A 19,448-nucleotide genomic window follows, 5' to 3' on the forward strand; every position below is an offset into this window, starting at 1 on the left:
CATTTGTCTAATGCACAATCTTAAAGGTACTTCTTTCACCTACGAATTTGCAATTTTACAGATATTTTGCAACAAAAAATTGTAAACTCTTTCATGATATGTTTACTGGCTAATTATGACTATCAGATGTACAAGTATTAACAGTGTTATATCATGTGAATGTTTTGTTTGTATTTAGGTTGCCATCTCGAGACAGTCCCAGTGTGATCCGAAGAACTGAACTTGTTGATATGGCTCATGTTCTTAGTCAAGAGTTTTCTCACTCAGTCACCCCAGTGAGTCCTTGATTGATTTTTTTTTTAAATGTATATTTTGTATTCTGATTTATTATTCATATATTTACATCTGTTGGTTACTCCATTGATTCTAATAGCAGCTATGTTTGTTTTAGCTTAAGTGTCATTAAACATTCATTCTTATGAATGACTACATGACTAAATTAAAAATGACTAAACACATTAAAATCTTGTTACATAAGCATGCATACACTCTTACTCTTCCAAGTCAATTCTGCTATGGTCACCAATATTTAGCCACCATCGCAGGTGAATTTAAAAACATTTCAATTTAATTTAATATAATTCAGTTAAGTTAATATGATCCTAAAGTACTTTTACTGTTTGCTTACCATTTAGGTACAGTGAAGTGACTTCATTACTGTTTTGTTACAAATTACAAAACTGATTAAACTATTTATCTGTCTTGCTTAGGGGTGGGACGTAGCTCAGTGGTAGAGTGCTCACCTGATGCGCGATCGATCTAGGATCGATTCCCGTCGGTGGGCCCATTGAGCTATTTCTCGTTCCAGCCAGTGCTCCATAACTGGTGTAACAAAGGCCGTTGTATGTACTATCCTGTCTATGGGATGATGCATATAAAAGATCCCTTGCTGTTAATCGAAAAGAGTAGCTTATGAAGTGGCGATAGCGGGTTTCCTCTCTCAATATCTGTGTGGTCCTTAACCATATGTCCAACACCATATAACCGTAAATAAAATGTGTTCAGTGCATCATTAAATAAAACATTTCCATTTCTATCTTGTTTATTACAGGCGAGTCTGGAAGCCTTACTACAGCTTCTAGAGTGGGGGTGGATGACATTCCACACCTCGATGCGAGAGATTGACGGCCTGAAGGGAATCCACTTCACAGCGGCCATCACCGATCTACACAGACTCGTTTACATCTGTAAAGCTTGCCTGAGGCTCATGAAGATATACATCAATGAAATCTATCCTGATGGCGGTTTGTACATTAGTGTTTAACTGTTGTTCACTTTTATAAATATGACTGTCAAAAGTTCTTGTGCTGATATCAATTTAATAATGAAATATGCTTGCTGGAGACACATTTGACTTAGAACTGAAAATTGGTACAAATAAGGAATGGAATGGAATATACTAGCTAGTGCCTGGCGATTGGTATACTGAAGACTGTAGTATGTGCTGTCCAAACTGTGGGTAAATGCATATACAAGATCTGTTGTTGCTAATGGGAAAATGTAACAGGTTTTTTCTAGCACTATGTCAGAATTATTAAATGTTTGACACCCAACTGATGATTAATAAATCAATGTGGTCTAGTGGTTTTGTTTAACAAAATGAAATGTTGAATTTGAATGGTACAGGAAGCTTGGATTGTTAGTTTAGTCTGGTCATCCATCCAGTATACACATGTGTGTCTTTTTTTTGTCATGTGTGTACATCTGATTTAAAGGGACATTCCTGAGTTTGCTGCAATGTTTCAGATGTTATCGACTAAAAGAGACTTTTTGACGACTGTAATTACATATCAAATATATTTTTCTGCATAAATTATTGTGGGCTGTATATTAAACATGTTTCTGGTCGTTCTAATATTTGTACTAGATTAAATTTCATTTTATTTCCTAAAATCAGTTTGCGCTTCTTACAAATATTAAGATGACCAGAAACACATTGAATATACAGAAACTGATATTCTAAACAAGAAAATATATTTAATATGTAAGTTTAATCGTAGAAATATTTTATTAGTCGGAAACATCTTACAATGCAGCAAACTCGGGAATGTCTCTTTAATATAATGCTAACTTGTGGCGAAAAAACAAATATTTTAAAATTAAATTACAATAAAGTACTCTTATAACAGTCTGGAAGGGACCATGATAATTAGTTTGTTTACACATTTGAGGAATACATAGCAGGGCAAAACGTGACTTTACGACCATTTCGTTCTGTACAGTAGTTTGTTCTAAGCATGTTCATTCTACTTTACTGTAATTACATTTTTATACTCTATAATAAAAAGACTTTAAATGTGACCAACAATGTTTTATTTTAGTGACCAAAAAGAAATATCCACTGGAAACCACGGAGCTGGCCGAGCGAATAGGAAATACGTGTGACTTACTGCGCCGAGTTCTGGCAGATGAGTTCTACTCTTCCAAGTTTGAGGTGTTTCTCCATGAACCGGTCTCCCTCACGGACTATCAGAACCTGCGTGAGGAGATCCTGCTGGAGTGTCACGAGACTTTCAAATCGTGTTTTCACGCCTTCTACCCGACTGGGATGCTCAAGTGGTGGTGTTTGTGTGACTTACTCTGCCAGATTGAACCGGTGAGAATAGTGGTGTTATTTACCTTTACGAAATGTTTGTTTTAGGTTTTAATTTTGAAAACCTCTGTTTGATTGTACTTTAACAAAACCATGTGTTTAGCTGTACTTTTATGAAAGCAGGGCTTCTGCCAAATTACCCAGTTGCTAAGTTTTATATAAAGTAGCTAAAACATTTAGAATTTGGCTAATAAAATAGTCTTTAAATTAACAACATTTTAATAATTTTCAAGAAGAAATGTTAGCGAGCATAAAACGTTAGTGAATTTAGCGAAGCCATGCCAACATTTTATGACACTAAATTTAAAGAGATGTACAACAGACTGTCCAGAAAAGCATTTGTGTGATTGAATTGTCAGTGATTAACTGAACACACAACAATGGATGCATGCTACTGATTAAACTAAAATGGATAGCAAACAACAATAGTTAGCATTTACATTCTGTAATTTTCTACTAAAATTCAGTTGTCTGTAAGCTGCATAACGTCAAAATAGATCAAAAGTATTATTTAACCTAATTCTACAGCTTTAGCTTTTTCTTTTTTCAGTTTCTGATATGATGACCTTGCTAAAGTTCTATGTCGCCAATATGTCACATATTTGGATTTCAATAAATTTTAAAATAACTAATATTTTATGATTTACAGTATCTGAAACTCGACTTTAGTGTGAGCCCTGGGAAAGGAATCAAATATTTGTTCATGCATAATTAGTACATTTTTATTTGCCTATCTTTGACGGGTTGTGTTATAGTATGGTGTTGTCCGTTCATCCGTCTGTCCATCCATACATTCATCCATAAACATTTTGTTTCCAGAGCATATCTTTTTTATCAGTTCATATAGTATCATTGAGCCTTGCATGCAAGTAAAATTTGCGATGGTGGTGTGTCATGCACCATAACTAGGTCACTACAACCTACTTTTCATACATCAAGTGCTGCACATTAATTAAAGGAAATCCTTGTTTTGGCCATTATAATCTTCCTTATCATATAGGATCATCAAACCTTGCATGCTAGTACAACTTGGGATGGTGGTGTGTTTGCTACAACCTAATTTTCATGCATTACTGCAAATTAATTAAAGGAAATCCTTGTTTTGGCCATTATTATTTTCCTTATCAATTCAATTAGGATCATAAAACCTTGCATGCAAGTACAACTTGGGATGGTGGTGTGATGCATACATTAACTAGGTCACTGCGGCCTTTTGATGGGCATATCATGTACCTCACCAGTACTCATGTTAAACTATTGGTAGATGGTCTGTCACATACAGCAATTTCGACACTTAGTGTAAAATGTGATAACGTAAACCTGTTATCACTACATAACCTACCAAATAGCAAAAGATCTTTTATAAACAGCCAAGACAGCACATGGTATTTTGTTTGATCAAATGTAGTTTCTAAAAATAAATCTTTAGAAATTACATTGACTAATATAGTATTTAAGTTACAGAGATGGCTTTAGCAATATTCATGTTGATTGCTTTGAGATGATGTGCATCAGTTACTTATTGCATACTTGTGAATATTGTCACCTGGATGCATTTATAGTAGTTAAAAAGTGAAGAAACAGTAAAGCACTGTTAGCATGTACATAAATTAAACCTGTGTGCTGTGTATACTACCATTTTTGGTTTAGCCTTGTATTTTGTACTGTTCTAGAAATGATCACATTAAAAAAAAAAGAGAAGGGATCTTAAATAAATACATAATATAAAATTAAAATTTAGCATTATTTGTACATACAAGACATTTTTAGCATGTACATTCCTATTTTTTGAAACTTATGATCATCTCCAGAACAGCTATTAACATGTAACTTTAGAATGAGCCATGTGTTGTGTTTACTACCCTTTTAGTGTTTAATTTTTTCTTAACATTTGCACTCCTAATTTACAGATACTAGAATTTAGTCCAAAAAAATGTGTGAAAAAGGTTTGTATAACCTATTATTAGCTTACTGACACTTTTTAGTTTTTTAGTTTAGCATGTTTTTGTGTGTATTGCTTTTGTTCTGTCATGTAAAAACAGATTTTAAATGTCTAATTCTTACCATTGTCCGTTAAATAGGTTATTTAAATTGTTAAATTATTTTATTTCATTTCATTTCTTTTTATTGTTTAATTGTCTTTACAGTTGCAGCATTAAATCACAATGCTTTAACCTCTGAATACCAAAGTATTCATTGTGGCCAATCATTTTTGTTTTTGTGTGTATTTATTTTCCTCCACTTTATGTGTGATCAAGTCATGTTGCAGAATCTTGTGTTATTCTTTTAACTATTGAGTCATAGACTGTTCTAAACTATGCAGCTTGGTCTTTTTTATGCCATTTTTATGGTATGTTGATTGAAAAGTATTTTTTAAAATAAAAGAAAGTTTTTAGGTTAAAAGTATAGACAAAAAATATGTAGCTGTGTAACAACTGTAAACTGTAGTAATTTTTAGGAGTCTTTGTTATAGCAAACCATCTATTATTTATGGATGAGAACTAGTGAACTAGTGTTCATTTATGGAAGTCATATGCTAAAACACTTTTTTTAAAATTCAGGATTTTATGGATAGAGTGAGATAGGGCTGGGCCTAGTGAATTATACTAATCTCTTATCATACCTCTTATTATTTTTACCGGGTACATTAAAAATAAAAAATCTCTTCTTATGTTTCTCAAATCACATGCAATAGTTAATTTTTTTCGTAATGTTGTTAAATTACTTGTACATTTTTGTCTAAATATAAACTTAAAAGGAACCAATTTAAATTTCTTTTTTAGAATCTTGATACAATTTTTACCAGATTGTAAACCTTGACATATCTTGACCCCCAGACTTGACTTCTAAACAACAATCTACTTCAACTTACTTGTATGATATGTGTTTTGAACAATAGCTCTGATCCTTTTGTTTCAAAGCATTTTGTAAAATGTAATGTCTCAACTTTAAAACAAAATATGCATGCAATATGAGCTTAATCTTAATCTTAATTCTGACTAAGGTTTTATAAATGTGGACACAGGTCCCATGCTTACAAAACTTTAAAAGTCTGAATTCAAAGCTTTAATAAAGCTTTGCTCAGCATGTATTTAAAGTTAGGAGATTTTACTAATGTCTTGAGTCTTGACTTAAAAGTTGTACTGTATAACCTTGTGCCCGGGTATTTAATCATGTAGTGAAACTTGATTAATCATGATATTAAACTTATTTATCTATAATCTGTGATAAAATTGCACTAGTCATTTTACACACGAGCATCAAATATATTTATTTTCAGCTTCTATATAATTCAGTATACTATTAATCTGACACTTAACACTGGTATGGAACTGATGGTGAAAGTATTTGAAGTACAATATTCATGTTAAAGTCAGAGACTAGACTAATTAATAGTATGTAAGGTGTATACAGCTAGCCTAGATCCCACAGTAATATTGAGGGATGAAAAAAATGCTTACACACTATTGTAAGAGATGTTAAATATCATCTAAGAAGTATGTTTGATATAACTTTTGGGACTTGTGTGAGTGATTACTGCACTTCAAATTATATAGTGTCGCATTATTGCTATTACATTTGTGTCCCCTCAGAAAACTAAATTAAAAAAAGAATATGTGAACTAGTGGATCATTCATATTTTTGTGTTGAGTGGATATATTCAGTTATAGTTGTTGGCTCTACATGAAACCATGCAATCAAGAAACACACATCTATGTCGATGTCATTTCAAGAACCGATAGCTTAGAAATTAATGTTGTATATGTTAGTTTGTACTTGTGTCACTTCAACAAACTCAGTAGGTAAGGTGCTTGTGTTTCTTTTCTGATAGTGGCGACGACAACATCATCAACTTTTGTATTATATCTACATTAAGCTTTTGTGTGTTAACTCCATTTCTCACAAACTGTCAATTTGCACCCATGAATGTTTTATCTAAATATATATTAAAAATAATCAATTTATTTATGTTCACATACAACATAACAAGGTGAATCAAGCATATTATTTATTAACTATATATTTGGCAAAAAGGAGGACCGATGCCCATGGTACAAACTACAGTGTACCATACGCCTATGATACCATTGAGAATCACATGTACATGTACATGTTCATGTATAACAAAATTCCTAACTCTCACATCGCACAGGCATCGGTCCCAACAACGAAAGATGTAACAAAATACATTAATCAACATAGACTAGTAGAGGGTAACATCTATGTCATGTGAAACATGGTAAACAATAATATTTACATAAAGTCTGATAAAAGTAGAACCTAAGGCCCAATGGAGTGGGTAGCATTGTGCGTGGGAACAGGATTGTGTGTGGGAACAGGATTGTATGAATGCGTGAGCACTAGTGGTCTTACAGCACTACAGCACTACCCCACTTACAGGGTAAGGTTCCCTGGGGTAGCACGAGTTGGACGTGTGCAGATTGTATGAGTACTGGTAGTGCTTGCAGTGCTTCGCAAGATGATAAGTACATGTATATGCAGACTGTATGGGCACTGGTAGTACTTGCAGTGCTTCACGAGATAATAGGTACATGTATATGCTGTCACAATAATACATAACATAATAAATGCTCAATATACATACAAGTACATATGTGTCCTTAACTAGCATGTATCATGTATACCTGTGTTTATTAACAACTTGGGGTACAAAGACATAAGTACCTGACACCTGACATAAGTACCCGACACCTGACATAAGTACCGTACCCACATATATGTAACTCCCACCCAGTGTACAGATAAGAGAGTATCTCCAGATGCTATAAATATCTCTCTTGGTAGGTGGATGGGGATGGTGGTGGTCACACAGATTACTATTCAGGTCTGATTCACACCATATCTCAGCTAAACCTGCCAGCTGGACCATGCCTGTAAGGGGACCCCGCATATCATTACAGGGAGCAAGACCTGCAGTCAGGTCAGGTCATAGGGTTTTACGTGCACATTCAGAACAAGCTGTTGTAGTGCACGCCTGTCGTGGGCACAAGAGCCGGCCTTGGCCATGACAGGAAAGGTGGGGGGGAGGGGAGAGGAGGGACCGCCTGCACTGGCAGGTGCAAGGGAGCACCAACAGCCCGATCAAATTGGTAGCAGGTGGGTGGGGGTGGTGGTGGTGCTATAGAATTTGAATGAAGCAGTTATATGCCAAAGAGAAAAGGGTGCACAATTTTGATGGAGGGAATTTGGCGCAATTTTGAATGGTCGATCGAAAAGTAAATGGCCGAGCTAATATAGGTTTTGATATTAGTGAATCGACCTGCAGTCTCCAAGACTACGCTATAATTAGCTCTTAGCTGCAGCAACAGTACTGACCAGCTCCGTTACCACAGCCTGTACCATTTTCTGTGCAGAGTTTATCTCAGTGCCTATAGTCTAAAAATAGCCCTGGCCCCAGCAGCAGGTTACTAGTCACATGTCATCAGAGACTGAGCAGCAAATTGTATGTCAGTATGTAAACACAAACCATATTTGAAAGCTTCCAAATATAACAATTAAATTTAATATTTAATTAATTATTTATTTATTTTTAATTAAAAACTAACTTTTTTGAAGTTTAAAAAAAAACAAAAAGAAAAATCAAAACCCACTATGATGAATTACATAAAAAAAAACAATAAAAAATTGTTTGTGATGTCTTGATGTAACTTGACCAAATTAAGTTCTTTTAGGGGTTTTTTTTTATGTTAAAAAAACTAGTTTTAAAAACAAAACCCCTAGTTTTTACATCATTAATTAAAAAAACAACAACTCAAAACCAACAAAAAACTAATTAATTTATGCAGGGATTTGTCAAATGTTTGTGATGTCTTGATCAAGTTACGTTCATGTTAGGTGTATGCCAAATGTCCATAGTGTCTTTGTAACTACGTGATAGTGTCTGTCTGTGTTTCAGGGAATGCCCAATGTGAGTGGTGTGGGTCGGCTGCTGGCTGCAGTGATGGAAGCCATGTGTCACCCGGCAATTAAGCTGACCAGCATCATGCCCATCAATTGTGAACCGGAGGCGGAGGAGGTGCTGAGGCGACAGTCGCTGTGTATGGATGACAACACCAACAGCCAAGCGCGGCTCAGTGAGATGCACAAGTACCCCGTGCTGGCCAGTCACATGAGCTGTAGGATGGAGGTATGTAATATATAAACAGTGGATAGAATAATAGTATGTAATTGAACACAAGCACCCAGTATTAGAGAGAGATAGGGAGAGGAAAGGAAAGGAGACAGACAGGAATGAAGGAGAGTTAGGGAGTTAGGGAGAGAGACAGATACAGAGAGTGAGTGTCTGTGTCTGTGTTTGTGTGTGTATATTTTGGGTTGTATATCTTGGGTTTGACTTCATAAGTTTTTATCTATTTTCAGCCTTTTAGGACATTATATTTCTGTTGTACAGATCATGTTGACAATCGTGACCCAGGCTGTTATGTCATGCATTTTATGTTTAATTGAGGTTGGGGGTAGTTGCTTCTCTTTTATAGAGGTCTTGTGTTACATACAGTTTGATAGTGTGGGCTGGGGTAGCCACATCTCATTTTAAAAAGTCTTGTATTATATCCAGGTTGACAGTATGGGTTGGGGTAGCCACATCTCATTTAAAGAAGTCTTGTGTTACATCTAGGTTGACAGTGTGGGCTGGGGTAGCCACATCTCATTTAAAGAAGTCTTGTGTTATATTCAGGTTGACAGTGTGGGCTGGGGTAGCCATATCTCATTTAAAGAAGTCTTGTGTTACATCTAGGTTGACAGTGTGGGCTGGGGTAGCCACATCTCTTTTAAAGAAGTCTTGTGTTATATACAGGATGACAGTGTGGGCTGGGGTAGCCACATCTCATTTAAAGAAGACTTGTGTTACATCTAGGTTGACAGTATGGGCTTGGGTAGCCACATCTCATTTAAAGAAGTCTTGTGTTACATCTAGGTTGACAGTATGGGCTGGGGTAGCCACATCTCATTTAAAGAAGTCTTGTGTTACATCTAGGTTGACAGTGTGGGCTGGGGTAGCCACATCTCTTTTAAAGAAGTCTTGTTATATACAGGATGACAGTGTGGGCTGGGGTAGCCACATCTCATTTAAAGAAGTCTTGTGTTATATTCAGGTTGACAGTGTGGGTTGGGGTAACCACATCTTGTTTAAAGAAGTCTTGTGTTATATTCAGGTTGACAGTGTGGGCTGGGGTACCCACATCTCATTTAAAGAAGTCTTGTCTTACATTCAGGTTGACAGTATGGGCTGGGGTAGCCACATCTCATTTAAAGAAGTCTTGTGTTATATTCAGGTTGACAGTGTGGGCTGGGGTAGCCACATCTCATTTAAAGAAGTCTTGTGTTATATTCAGGTTGACAGTGTGGGCTGGGGTAGCCACATCTCATTTAAAGAAGTCTTGGATCACCTGCTGATGATCGTCGCTCTGCCAGTTCGCCAGGCTCTCAACAAAGATGCTCCAACATTCCCTCCCTCATTAGTGGTGAACACTTGTGCTTTAATGACATCCATCATCAGCGAACTGGCTGCATCTGCTACAGGCTTAGAGGTCAGTTAAAAGTCAACTCAAGTATTTATATAGTACAAACACATCTTGTCATAATCTTTTAGTTACCATACATTTTTTATCCATAATTTACATCTACAATAATAGTACACACACATCTTTTGACAATCATTTTACTTACTACAAACTTTAAATCCATTATTTGGGAACTTTTAATTCGTAAATTTGATGTATTATTGTTTATTTTTTAATCATCCTGCACTCCTCACTAAGAAAATCTTCTGATGTATTTTGTAACATAAAAGAATAATTGCAGTAGTAAAGCTTTCAAATTAGGTAAAAGTGTTTTAACAATTGAACAGTTCAAAACCGATGCATAAAACAGTAGTATGAAACATGAATAGAACAGGCCCTTAGGACCCAGGGAGAGACCCAGGTGGAGGACCAGGGGGAGGATCAGGGGAGCCAGTACCCTCCATTTGAGGATGAAAATGTAAATTTTTTGTCCTCTATATAAATACAGATAAACATCCAACTTGTTCCCCACCTCACTACAAATTGTAACTTCATCACTAGTCTTGGACCCCCCTCCTCACTTCAGACCTCATTCCTAGTTATATAGGTTAAAAAAAAGATTTGCATGGTTGACTGGTGATACAAGAACTGATCTAAGATTGCTTAAATATACTTTAAATTTGCTTGCCAAGCTCATTGCTATTTTACAGTTGCTCATCTTTGAGCTTTTTTCAATTGTTATTCTTGTCCCTGCATACACATTAAGTATATACATCTACAGAAATAAGTTGATTAATTGTAGATTGACTTCAATACAACATCGAGGCCCCTGCTTGTCACCCCAAACCGTTTTACTCGCACGAGCCAAGGTGCATATTGGAACACGGGTAATGGAAGTCCTGATGCAGTGGCTTTCTCTGTGGACCGACCGGGGATCATCATAGCTGGGGTGTGTTTGTATGGAGGAGCAGGACAGTATGACTTCGAAGTGGAACTGCTAGATGAAGTAAGTTCAAACAAATATAGTTTTATGTAGCAGTATTCACAAATTGGAAATGTGTTTCATTAAATGTAGACAAACGGAATTTCTCATTAACAATTGCTACCTTTTTCTGATGATATTTTATTATAACACTTTTTGTCCAGAAGGTTTCTCTGATTGGGTTTTCCCCATATTAATCAGTGTCCCATGAATGGTATCTCAAAAGCCATGGTATGTGTTGTCCTGTCTGTGGAAAAATATCCATGCATAAAAAATGTCCCTTGTTAATGGGAAAATGTAGTGAGTTTTCTCTAAAATGTTATTTGTCAAAATAAACAAATGTTTTGACATTCAATGGCCGATGATTAATAAATCATTGTATTCTAGTGGTGTCGTTAAACAAAACAAACATTAACTTTATAACCAGCCTTAATGACTGTTAGTTTAATCATTATATCACCACAATTGTTGTGATTTGTATTGTTAAAAGCCGTAATATTTTGTTTAATCTGTTATTGCAGCAGCCTGGTGATGGAGCTCAAGACCTGTCTCATCACCATCGCTGGAACAGTTTGGAACTTGTACGAGGAACATACAAACCAGAAGACTGTGTCAACGATATTGCAGAAATAAAGTTTGACAGGCCTGTTCCACTCAAGGTAATGCCTCTCTCTTGTGAGCACTTTGGAAAAACTAATTCATTCATTCATTCATTCATTCATTCATTCATTCATTCATTCATTCATTCATTCATTCTCCATTTTACTGGAGGTGGGGCCCATTGTACTAGAGGTGCTTACTTCACTGAACTGGAAAGACAATAGGCATCAATTCTTATACAATGATTCTGATAGGTCCACATTTCTTTTTTTTAGGAAAATGTGAAGTATGCACTGAAGCTGAAGAATTGTGGTCCAAGGACACTGAATGGAGACGGCGGCATCAGCAAGGTCAAAGCCTCTGATGGAACAACCTTCACTTTCACCCATTGCCTTTTCAGCACCAATGGCACCAACCACACGCGAGGACAAATACCACAGATTCTTTACTACAGGTTGCTAGTGTTTTAAAACTAATACAGTATAACGTCTATATAGTGTTATAAAAAAGAAGTAAACAGTTTTATTTATTTCCTAGTGTGAAAAATATACGATACAGTATTCTGCAATTGTTTAAGAAATAACACATTAACTCACTGGAAATAAGAAAGAAAAAGTGTGGATACATGGATGTAAGTAGCTAAACTCTCGTTTTGTAACTTTTTTTTTTTTAATTTGGCATTTATTGCTTTTGGGAATCACACACTTCAGTCATTTGCATCTATTGAAAATCTGGTTTGCTTGAGTCATTTTTATTAAAACCAAAGCAACCTGGGCTGTCACTTTTTATCACTAATGCAAGAAATAATAGAATTTAACTTGTAACATGAAATTTAATTTCAGCACACCACAAGATGGGGAAACGTATCATCAAACAAATAAGAATCTAGCAGAACTACAGGCCAGGAAGAATGCCATCGACATCACTGGTGCAGTGTGCAGAATGGCGACAGATCTTCTTCGCAGGGCTCACAGTTTGTCAAGTAATATTTTCAGTTTCTTTAGTCATATTTTACCTTCTGTTAAAGTGACAAAATCTAGTATTATTTTCAGTTTCTTTAGTCATATTTTACCTTCTGTTAAAGTGACAAAATCTCGTTTCAATTTGATTAATGTTCAAACTTGTAACACATCTGTATAAAGTTACAATAAAGTGAAACAAGAATCTGTGAGGTTGAAACAGGTTTTAATTATCTAATAGTGAAAAATATGCAGTAGTGTTTAAAAACTAGGGTCTGTCACATTAAAAATGGCTAAATGCAGTGTATGTCTATTTATATACAGACAGATTGAGAGAAAGCAGCTGTCAGCAATATGGAAAATGTTAAGAAAAACAACGTGAGGCAAACACAGACAGACATTATGAACCACACAATACAATAGGGGCCATTCACAATTATCAACATTATCATAAGTGTACAAAGAGTACACTTTTTCATGACCCCCCCCCCCTCCCCCCCATAAGTGTACAAAATAAAATGTTGATTTTTTTTGTCCATCTTTTATTGGCAGTTATATTAGGGCGATCGTAAACATTGTCCGCCATTCTTCTTCTTTTTTGTTATGTAGTTTACTGCCTTTTTTTCGAGAGACCCGCTGTGAGGCGTAGTTATCTGTGAGGTATCGGTGTTTAAAATGGGTGCTGAATAGGTGCTGTTTATAATAACGACAATTAGGGGGAAAATAGATTTCTCGGAAAGTTATAAATCGACATTTATTTGTATTTCTAAAAAGCGTACAGCGGCTGTTAACCCCCCCCCCCCCCCCCAGCGTACGGTTTGTATGCTTATGTTAATGTTGACAATTGTGAATGACCCCATACACGCCTACAACACCACGGTATAGCAGGGCACACAGCATGGCATGGGATAATGTACAAAATGAAACGTGCAACATACATTGATACATATTTAGTTAGCTTATAATGTCATGAAGTGTTTTGTAATTCTATCATGTGAACATTCTGAATATTTGTTTTCAGTTGATGAAGTGGAAGAAATCATTGGAAAGTCACACTTGTTTACTTCACTCCTGCCTCTGCTGTTTGCCTATGTTGGTCCGATTGCATCCCAAGATCCAAGGGTTTGTCTGTTGTCTTATTTTCAATTAAAGCAAATTAAGAAATATTAAAACATGATTTTGTAAGACAGATGACTGCTTAATACAGGTTAACATATACTATATTAGATAATATGGAATAAAACATAGTGGCCTCCATAGATAAATGGTTGTTTAAACAGGTGGCCACTTTGGCAGGTTTCACTGTATTTATTTTGTATCTAAAATAATATTTTTGTGGTGTTTCATTATGTGTTATGAATATCTTGTATCTAATAACGTTAACTATTAAAACAACAGTCAAATATCATTATCTCAACCTTGTTATCTCATGAGCCCTGGATATCTTTAAGTTGCGACATGGTCTCATGACATCATTTTCACCAACATCTTGTGCTATTTGATTTGATCCTTTCAACATCAAAATAATGAAGTTTCAATAAACTTGGGTTAATCAGTAATAATTATTAAACAGTTGTGCTATTTGTTTTACAGGGAGCGATTCAGGTGTTATACTTAATCCTGGAAATTCTACCAGCAGTTGTGTGCATCACAAAACAGATTGTACCTGCCCCAATGAACTCGTCGTCAGTGTTTGAAAGCAGCATCATTGACATTGGGACAACGTCGGAGCACTACGCTGTTGTAGAGAGTGACCACCCATACAAGCACGCCAGTGTGGCCAACTACAAGGTACATATCACTTTTTGTATTCTTTGATGTTCCCGCCACTGGTAAATAAAAGGCCGTGGTATGTGTTATCCTGTCTATGGGATGATGCATATAAAAGATCCCTTGCTGCTAATCGAAAAGAGTAGCTCATGTGGCGACAGAGGGTTTCCTCCCTCAATATCTGTGTGGTCCTTAACCATTTGTCCGATGCCATATATCCGTAAATAAAATGTGTTGATTGCGTCGTTAAATAAACCATTTTGTTCCTTCCTTCTTCTTCTTTAATGTTCTTTGATTTTTTTTTTCAGGGTTATTAACTTTCACTTCATAAAGAGTTCTGTCAAATATGGTCATCATTGGTCAGTACTTTGAAATTCTGACCAGCATTCTTCATGTAGAATGTGTTGCTGACCACCAATTATAATACTCTGTTCACAATATAAATCACAAAATTCACACTTTGACATGTTATTTCCACTATTCTAGACAGAATCCTATTTTTATGCAAAACTTTGTTCATAAAGTTAAAGTTTGTTTTGTTTAGCAACAGTACTAGAGCACATTGATTTATTAATCGTAGGCTATTGAATGTCAAACATTTGGTAATTTTGACACAGTCTTTGGAGGAAATGCCTTACTTTTTCCGTTAACAGCAAGGGATATTTTATATGCACGTTCCTACAAACAGGACAGCACATACCACAGCCTGTGATATACCAGTTGTGAGGTACTAGTTGGGAAGGGAAAATAACAATTAGGTAATGGATCCACTGATGGTGCTTAATCATTTGACCCATGCACTTGGGGCAAGGATCTACCCCATGAGCTAGACCCTGCCCCAAACCATATTAATAGTCTGTGATGTTTGTATACTGTGTTAATACTGTAAACTAGTTACATGAGCTAGACCCTGCCCCAAACCATATTAATAGTCTGTGATGTTTGTGTACTGTGTTAATACTGTAAACTAGTTACATGAGCTAGACCCTGCCCCAAACCATATTAATAGTCTGTGATGTTTGTCTACTGTGTTAATACTGTAAACTAGTTACATGAGCTAGACCCTGCCCCAAACCATATTAATAGTCTGTGATGTTTGTGTACTGTGTTAATACTGTAAACTAGTTACATGAGCTAGACCCTGCCCCAAACCATATTAATAGTCTGTGATGTTTGTATACTGTGTTAATACTGTAAACTAGTTACATCCTTAGATGACTATTTTACTTTTTCACTATTCCATATTGTAATGTTTCGTAGGTTGAATTCCCAGAATGCGTGCGCTGGATGGCCATAGAATTTGACAACCAGTGTGCAACAGGACAACTGGAAGATGCACTGCAGCTCTTCATTCCAGCTAGAGTTCTAAGAAAGAAAACTCCTGACAACCCAGTGGTTGGAGTGTGCACTGTAGAACATGACATTGCTTCCACCCATTGGCCAGTTTTAAAGAAATTCCATGGACAGAATTGTTGGCCAAAACAGTCTGTTATTCTGCCAGGTACGTCTTTTGTACTAGAACAGTTTTTAGAATAAAAAAAAATAAAAAAGACTTTAACTTTTAAGATTTGTCCATGATTTATGGTTTGTAGTAAAAAATATTTAGTTTAATCTCTGTCCTGTCCTTAAAAATGTGCTCAAATTTTATTTATATTAAATAACAATAATGTGAAAAGCCTCCAAAACTCTAGCATTCATTAAGTATGCTGCCAATATTTTAGGTTAATTACAATAACTTTAGAAAAAAAAGAAACTATTCTTTGTCAGCAATAGCTTAAAAAGTTATGTATTTTTTTATTTCAGGAAATGAAGTCATCTTTTCTTTGGAAACAGCATCAGATTATGTGAAGGATGAGAAATCGTCCTATTATGGATTCAAGTGTATTGTCATTGGATATGACTTTGATGCCAAACCAGAAAGTGTAAGTCATTATTAAAACTTTGTTTTACAAAATGTATCACATTTAAAAAATCCAAAAAAAACCTTGATCCAATATTTATTGAACTAATAATAGTAAATCTAAGTGCTGTTGAGTGTTTTAAAATACCTTGACAGTGGATATATCTCCAACAATAATAGAAGTGTTTCTTTGAATTTTGTGTTATATTATGTAATTTCATTGTGCACTATGTATCCACAAAACTGCATTTTCATCCTCTGATGATAGCATGTTTATATCCCCTGTGGATTTAAGCCCAATTTGAATTTTGATGGTCTGGTGAAGTAGTGAAAAATATAGTTTTTGAATTATAATGTAAAAAGATAGTGTCATTTTCATCCTTTGAGAATTTTGTAGAGTTTTAGTCTGTTCGTATTTTCTCTTTCCAGAGCATACTACAGCTGGAGAAAGAGCTGGCTTATTTGGGAGGGATGTGTGCAGCAGCTCTCATGAGAAAGGACATCACTTTGCCACCAGGTTACTATTTATTTTATCTGTTTACTGTCAGACCAAATTATATTTTGCATTCTGATCTAAAATATACAGAGATATAGAGTCTGATTTAACTTGTAAGGCATAATTATAGGTTTCTTGGATTGTATTCTTTTTTTTGACAATTGACTTTGACCCCAGTTTTAATAGGATCAAGATTTTATCATGTGTTTTAATTGAATAATATTAATATAAAAAAGTGTTTACAGATGTATAATTTTATTTATCTGGTTTAAACTGCAGTCAATATGTGATCTCTTAAAAAGAAATTAAGCAGCTATAAGTTATTTATATAACACTATTGTTTTTTCTGGGTATTTATGGTGAACTTGATGTGTTTAAATATTTTAGTAACTATTGAAGAACTAGATGATGAGATAGAGATAATAGAAGAAGGTGCTCAGCTGGTAAGTTGTCTTCTTTCTTTTTTCATTCATTCATAATGGATCTTTGACATCCATTAACTGATCAATGATTTGATTGTGCTGTGGTGTTAATAAACCAATTGTTTCTTCATTCATTCATTCATTCATTCATTCATTCATTCATTCATTCATTCAATCATGTCATTCTACATATTTGTTAGAGTTTAAAAAGAATTAATAAATACAGTCAAACGTCAGTATCTCAACCTCGGTAACCTTGAGTACCCAACATATCTTGAGGTCCATTGCCGGTCCCGGCATTTTCCCTATGTAATGTTACCAAATCAAGCACTGTTATCTTGAGCACGCTAACCTCGAGTACCAGGCTTATGTCGAGCACATTTTGGTGTCCCCAGGTACACTTTGTTGGTTTTTTCCTTGAAGTATAGCAAAAATTACCTGCTTTGAGTATCGCTTTTATTTGCCATTTTTGTTCTTCCCTTAATTCCTCCCAAGTAATAAAGAGCACTGTATACATTGCATTAAACTGGAGCGGATCCAGGCGTTTATGAAAGGGAGATGCCAGTTTGAAGGCGAACTATAAAAACTTAATTAAGTTACTAACGGTGCAGACAGTAAAACAGGTAATGAAGTGTCATACAGGTATTGTCAACAACTGTTTTAACATGCCGCTGCAATTCATGTAGTGTTTACTTATCTACTAAAGATAAATTAATCGGCACATGTAACAAAAAAAATGCATCATTTATAAAAGCAGTGCAAAGTTTAGCATTACTAAACAGCCGATGGATCAAGGTATTATTCACAACCTTAAAGTTCTTTACTGCAAGCTGGTAATTATGCGTCAACTGAAAGCCTTTGATGAAAAACAAGACCTGAAGATAAGTGTGCTCGATGCTTTACGCATGATCGATCAGGCATAGGGAAATGTAACGCCAACCACAATTAAGAACTCTTTCCGACATGCAGCGTTTGCAAAACCTGAACCAGCCAGAACCAGACAGTGAAAATTACTCAGACGACGACATTCCATTAAGCAGACTGTATGTACCAATTGCCACTTACACCAGCTTGGACGACTATTTGGGCACGTGTAAGACTGTGACCGATGACAACATTATTGACACAATAATCAGTGCAAGAAACACAACACCAGATGATGACGATGATGATGCTAGTGATAACAACGACACCACTGCCCCTCCAAAACGACCTACTATGACGGAGGCGTTATATGCACTTGGTGTTGTGAGAAACAGGATTGAAACGACAGAAAAAACTGACCATCTACTAGCCGGGTTAGCCCAGATCACAAGTCAGGTTATAACAGAGGACTTTCTTTGAGTATTGATATTAAAACAAACCATAATATGTTCTTAATAAAATTTTGATTTTGTGTTAAATAAATGTAACAAATAACATTATTTTAGTTTTACTATGCTAGGTCCAACACAACCCTGTAATAACTGTGAAACTGATTACCTCTGATGTCCGGATTTATATTCCGATTCAACATTATTTGACAGGATATTGAACTTGGCTAGCTAGTATTGTCTACAAGCTTGGCAAAGTGATTGTTTGATGTTTGTATATTAGTACATGTATCTTTGGTATACTCATGGACATAGACTGGCGATGGGGTGGGGGGGTTTCGAACAAAATGTCCAGAGAAAATATAGACAAAACAGTTCATATTCGAATCGCCCCTGACTGTTGTTAAGTTTGCAAACATGTTTGGCATAATTTGTATCATCAACTATTATGTTTATCTCGAGCCACGGATATCTCGAGCTCAGTGGCTTGGTCAACATCGAGATACCGAAGTTTGACTGTATTTAATATGTATTTTAAATGATTATTTTAGTGTATTAATTGTATCTAGTATGCATCATGTAAGTATATGTTTTTCATTTTGTATTATGCTATAAAAGGTTTACAACGCTCACTCGAACCTGCTGGGAAAAGGCTTTGCTCTGTCACAGCCACCGACCATCATCCAGGCCCTGGAGGGAAATTTACCATTTTGCTGGCAGTCCAATGAGAGATCATTTCTCAAAGATTATGTTGCTTGTACAGCTGGTACCAGTGGAGGCAGACTTGCACGGTAGGCTTTACAATCCAGTGTAATGCTAAGTGATTTTTAGTAACATGTAGTGTGATCATGCATTCATTAAATTACCATTTGTAAAATATTTTATAATAA

At 35.6% G+C, this 19,448-nt stretch overlaps 1 protein-coding gene across 8 annotated transcripts in view; it reads left to right on the forward strand.

The window, feature by feature from the left end:
- Positions 1-19,448, forward strand: part of LOC121373896 (E3 ubiquitin-protein ligase MYCBP2-like) — a 95,615-nt gene that overhangs the window by 23,139 nt on the left and 53,028 nt on the right. For 7 of the 8 annotated variants that reach the window (XM_041500698.1, XM_041500695.1, XM_041500700.1 and 4 more), the window contains exons 30-46: positions 179-275; positions 1,052-1,244; positions 2,322-2,596; positions 4,504-4,539; positions 8,511-8,741; positions 9,949-10,143; positions 10,919-11,122; positions 11,620-11,757; positions 11,974-12,152; positions 12,541-12,680; positions 13,679-13,779; positions 14,251-14,448; positions 15,688-15,928; positions 16,231-16,349; positions 16,757-16,844; positions 17,211-17,266; positions 19,177-19,349. In XM_041500698.1, the coding sequence (XP_041356632.1) occupies positions 179-275; positions 1,052-1,244; positions 2,322-2,596; positions 4,504-4,539; positions 8,511-8,741; positions 9,949-10,143; positions 10,919-11,122; positions 11,620-11,757; positions 11,974-12,152; positions 12,541-12,680; positions 13,679-13,779; positions 14,251-14,448; positions 15,688-15,928; positions 16,231-16,349; positions 16,757-16,844; positions 17,211-17,266; positions 19,177-19,349 (2,664 nt within the window). The remainder of the gene's footprint in view (positions 1-178; positions 276-1,051; positions 1,245-2,321; positions 2,597-4,503; positions 4,540-8,510; positions 8,742-9,948; positions 10,144-10,918; positions 11,123-11,619; positions 11,758-11,973; positions 12,153-12,540; positions 12,681-13,678; positions 13,780-14,250; positions 14,449-15,687; positions 15,929-16,230; positions 16,350-16,756; positions 16,845-17,210; positions 17,267-19,176; positions 19,350-19,448) is intronic. The other variant, XM_041500699.1, reaches the window with a different exon arrangement.

The sequence above is a fragment of the Gigantopelta aegis genome, chromosome 6 (assembly GCF_016097555.1).
Source record: "Gigantopelta aegis isolate Gae_Host chromosome 6, Gae_host_genome, whole genome shotgun sequence".
NCBI classification, from domain to species: Eukaryota; Metazoa; Mollusca; class Gastropoda; order Neomphalida; family Peltospiridae; genus Gigantopelta; species Gigantopelta aegis.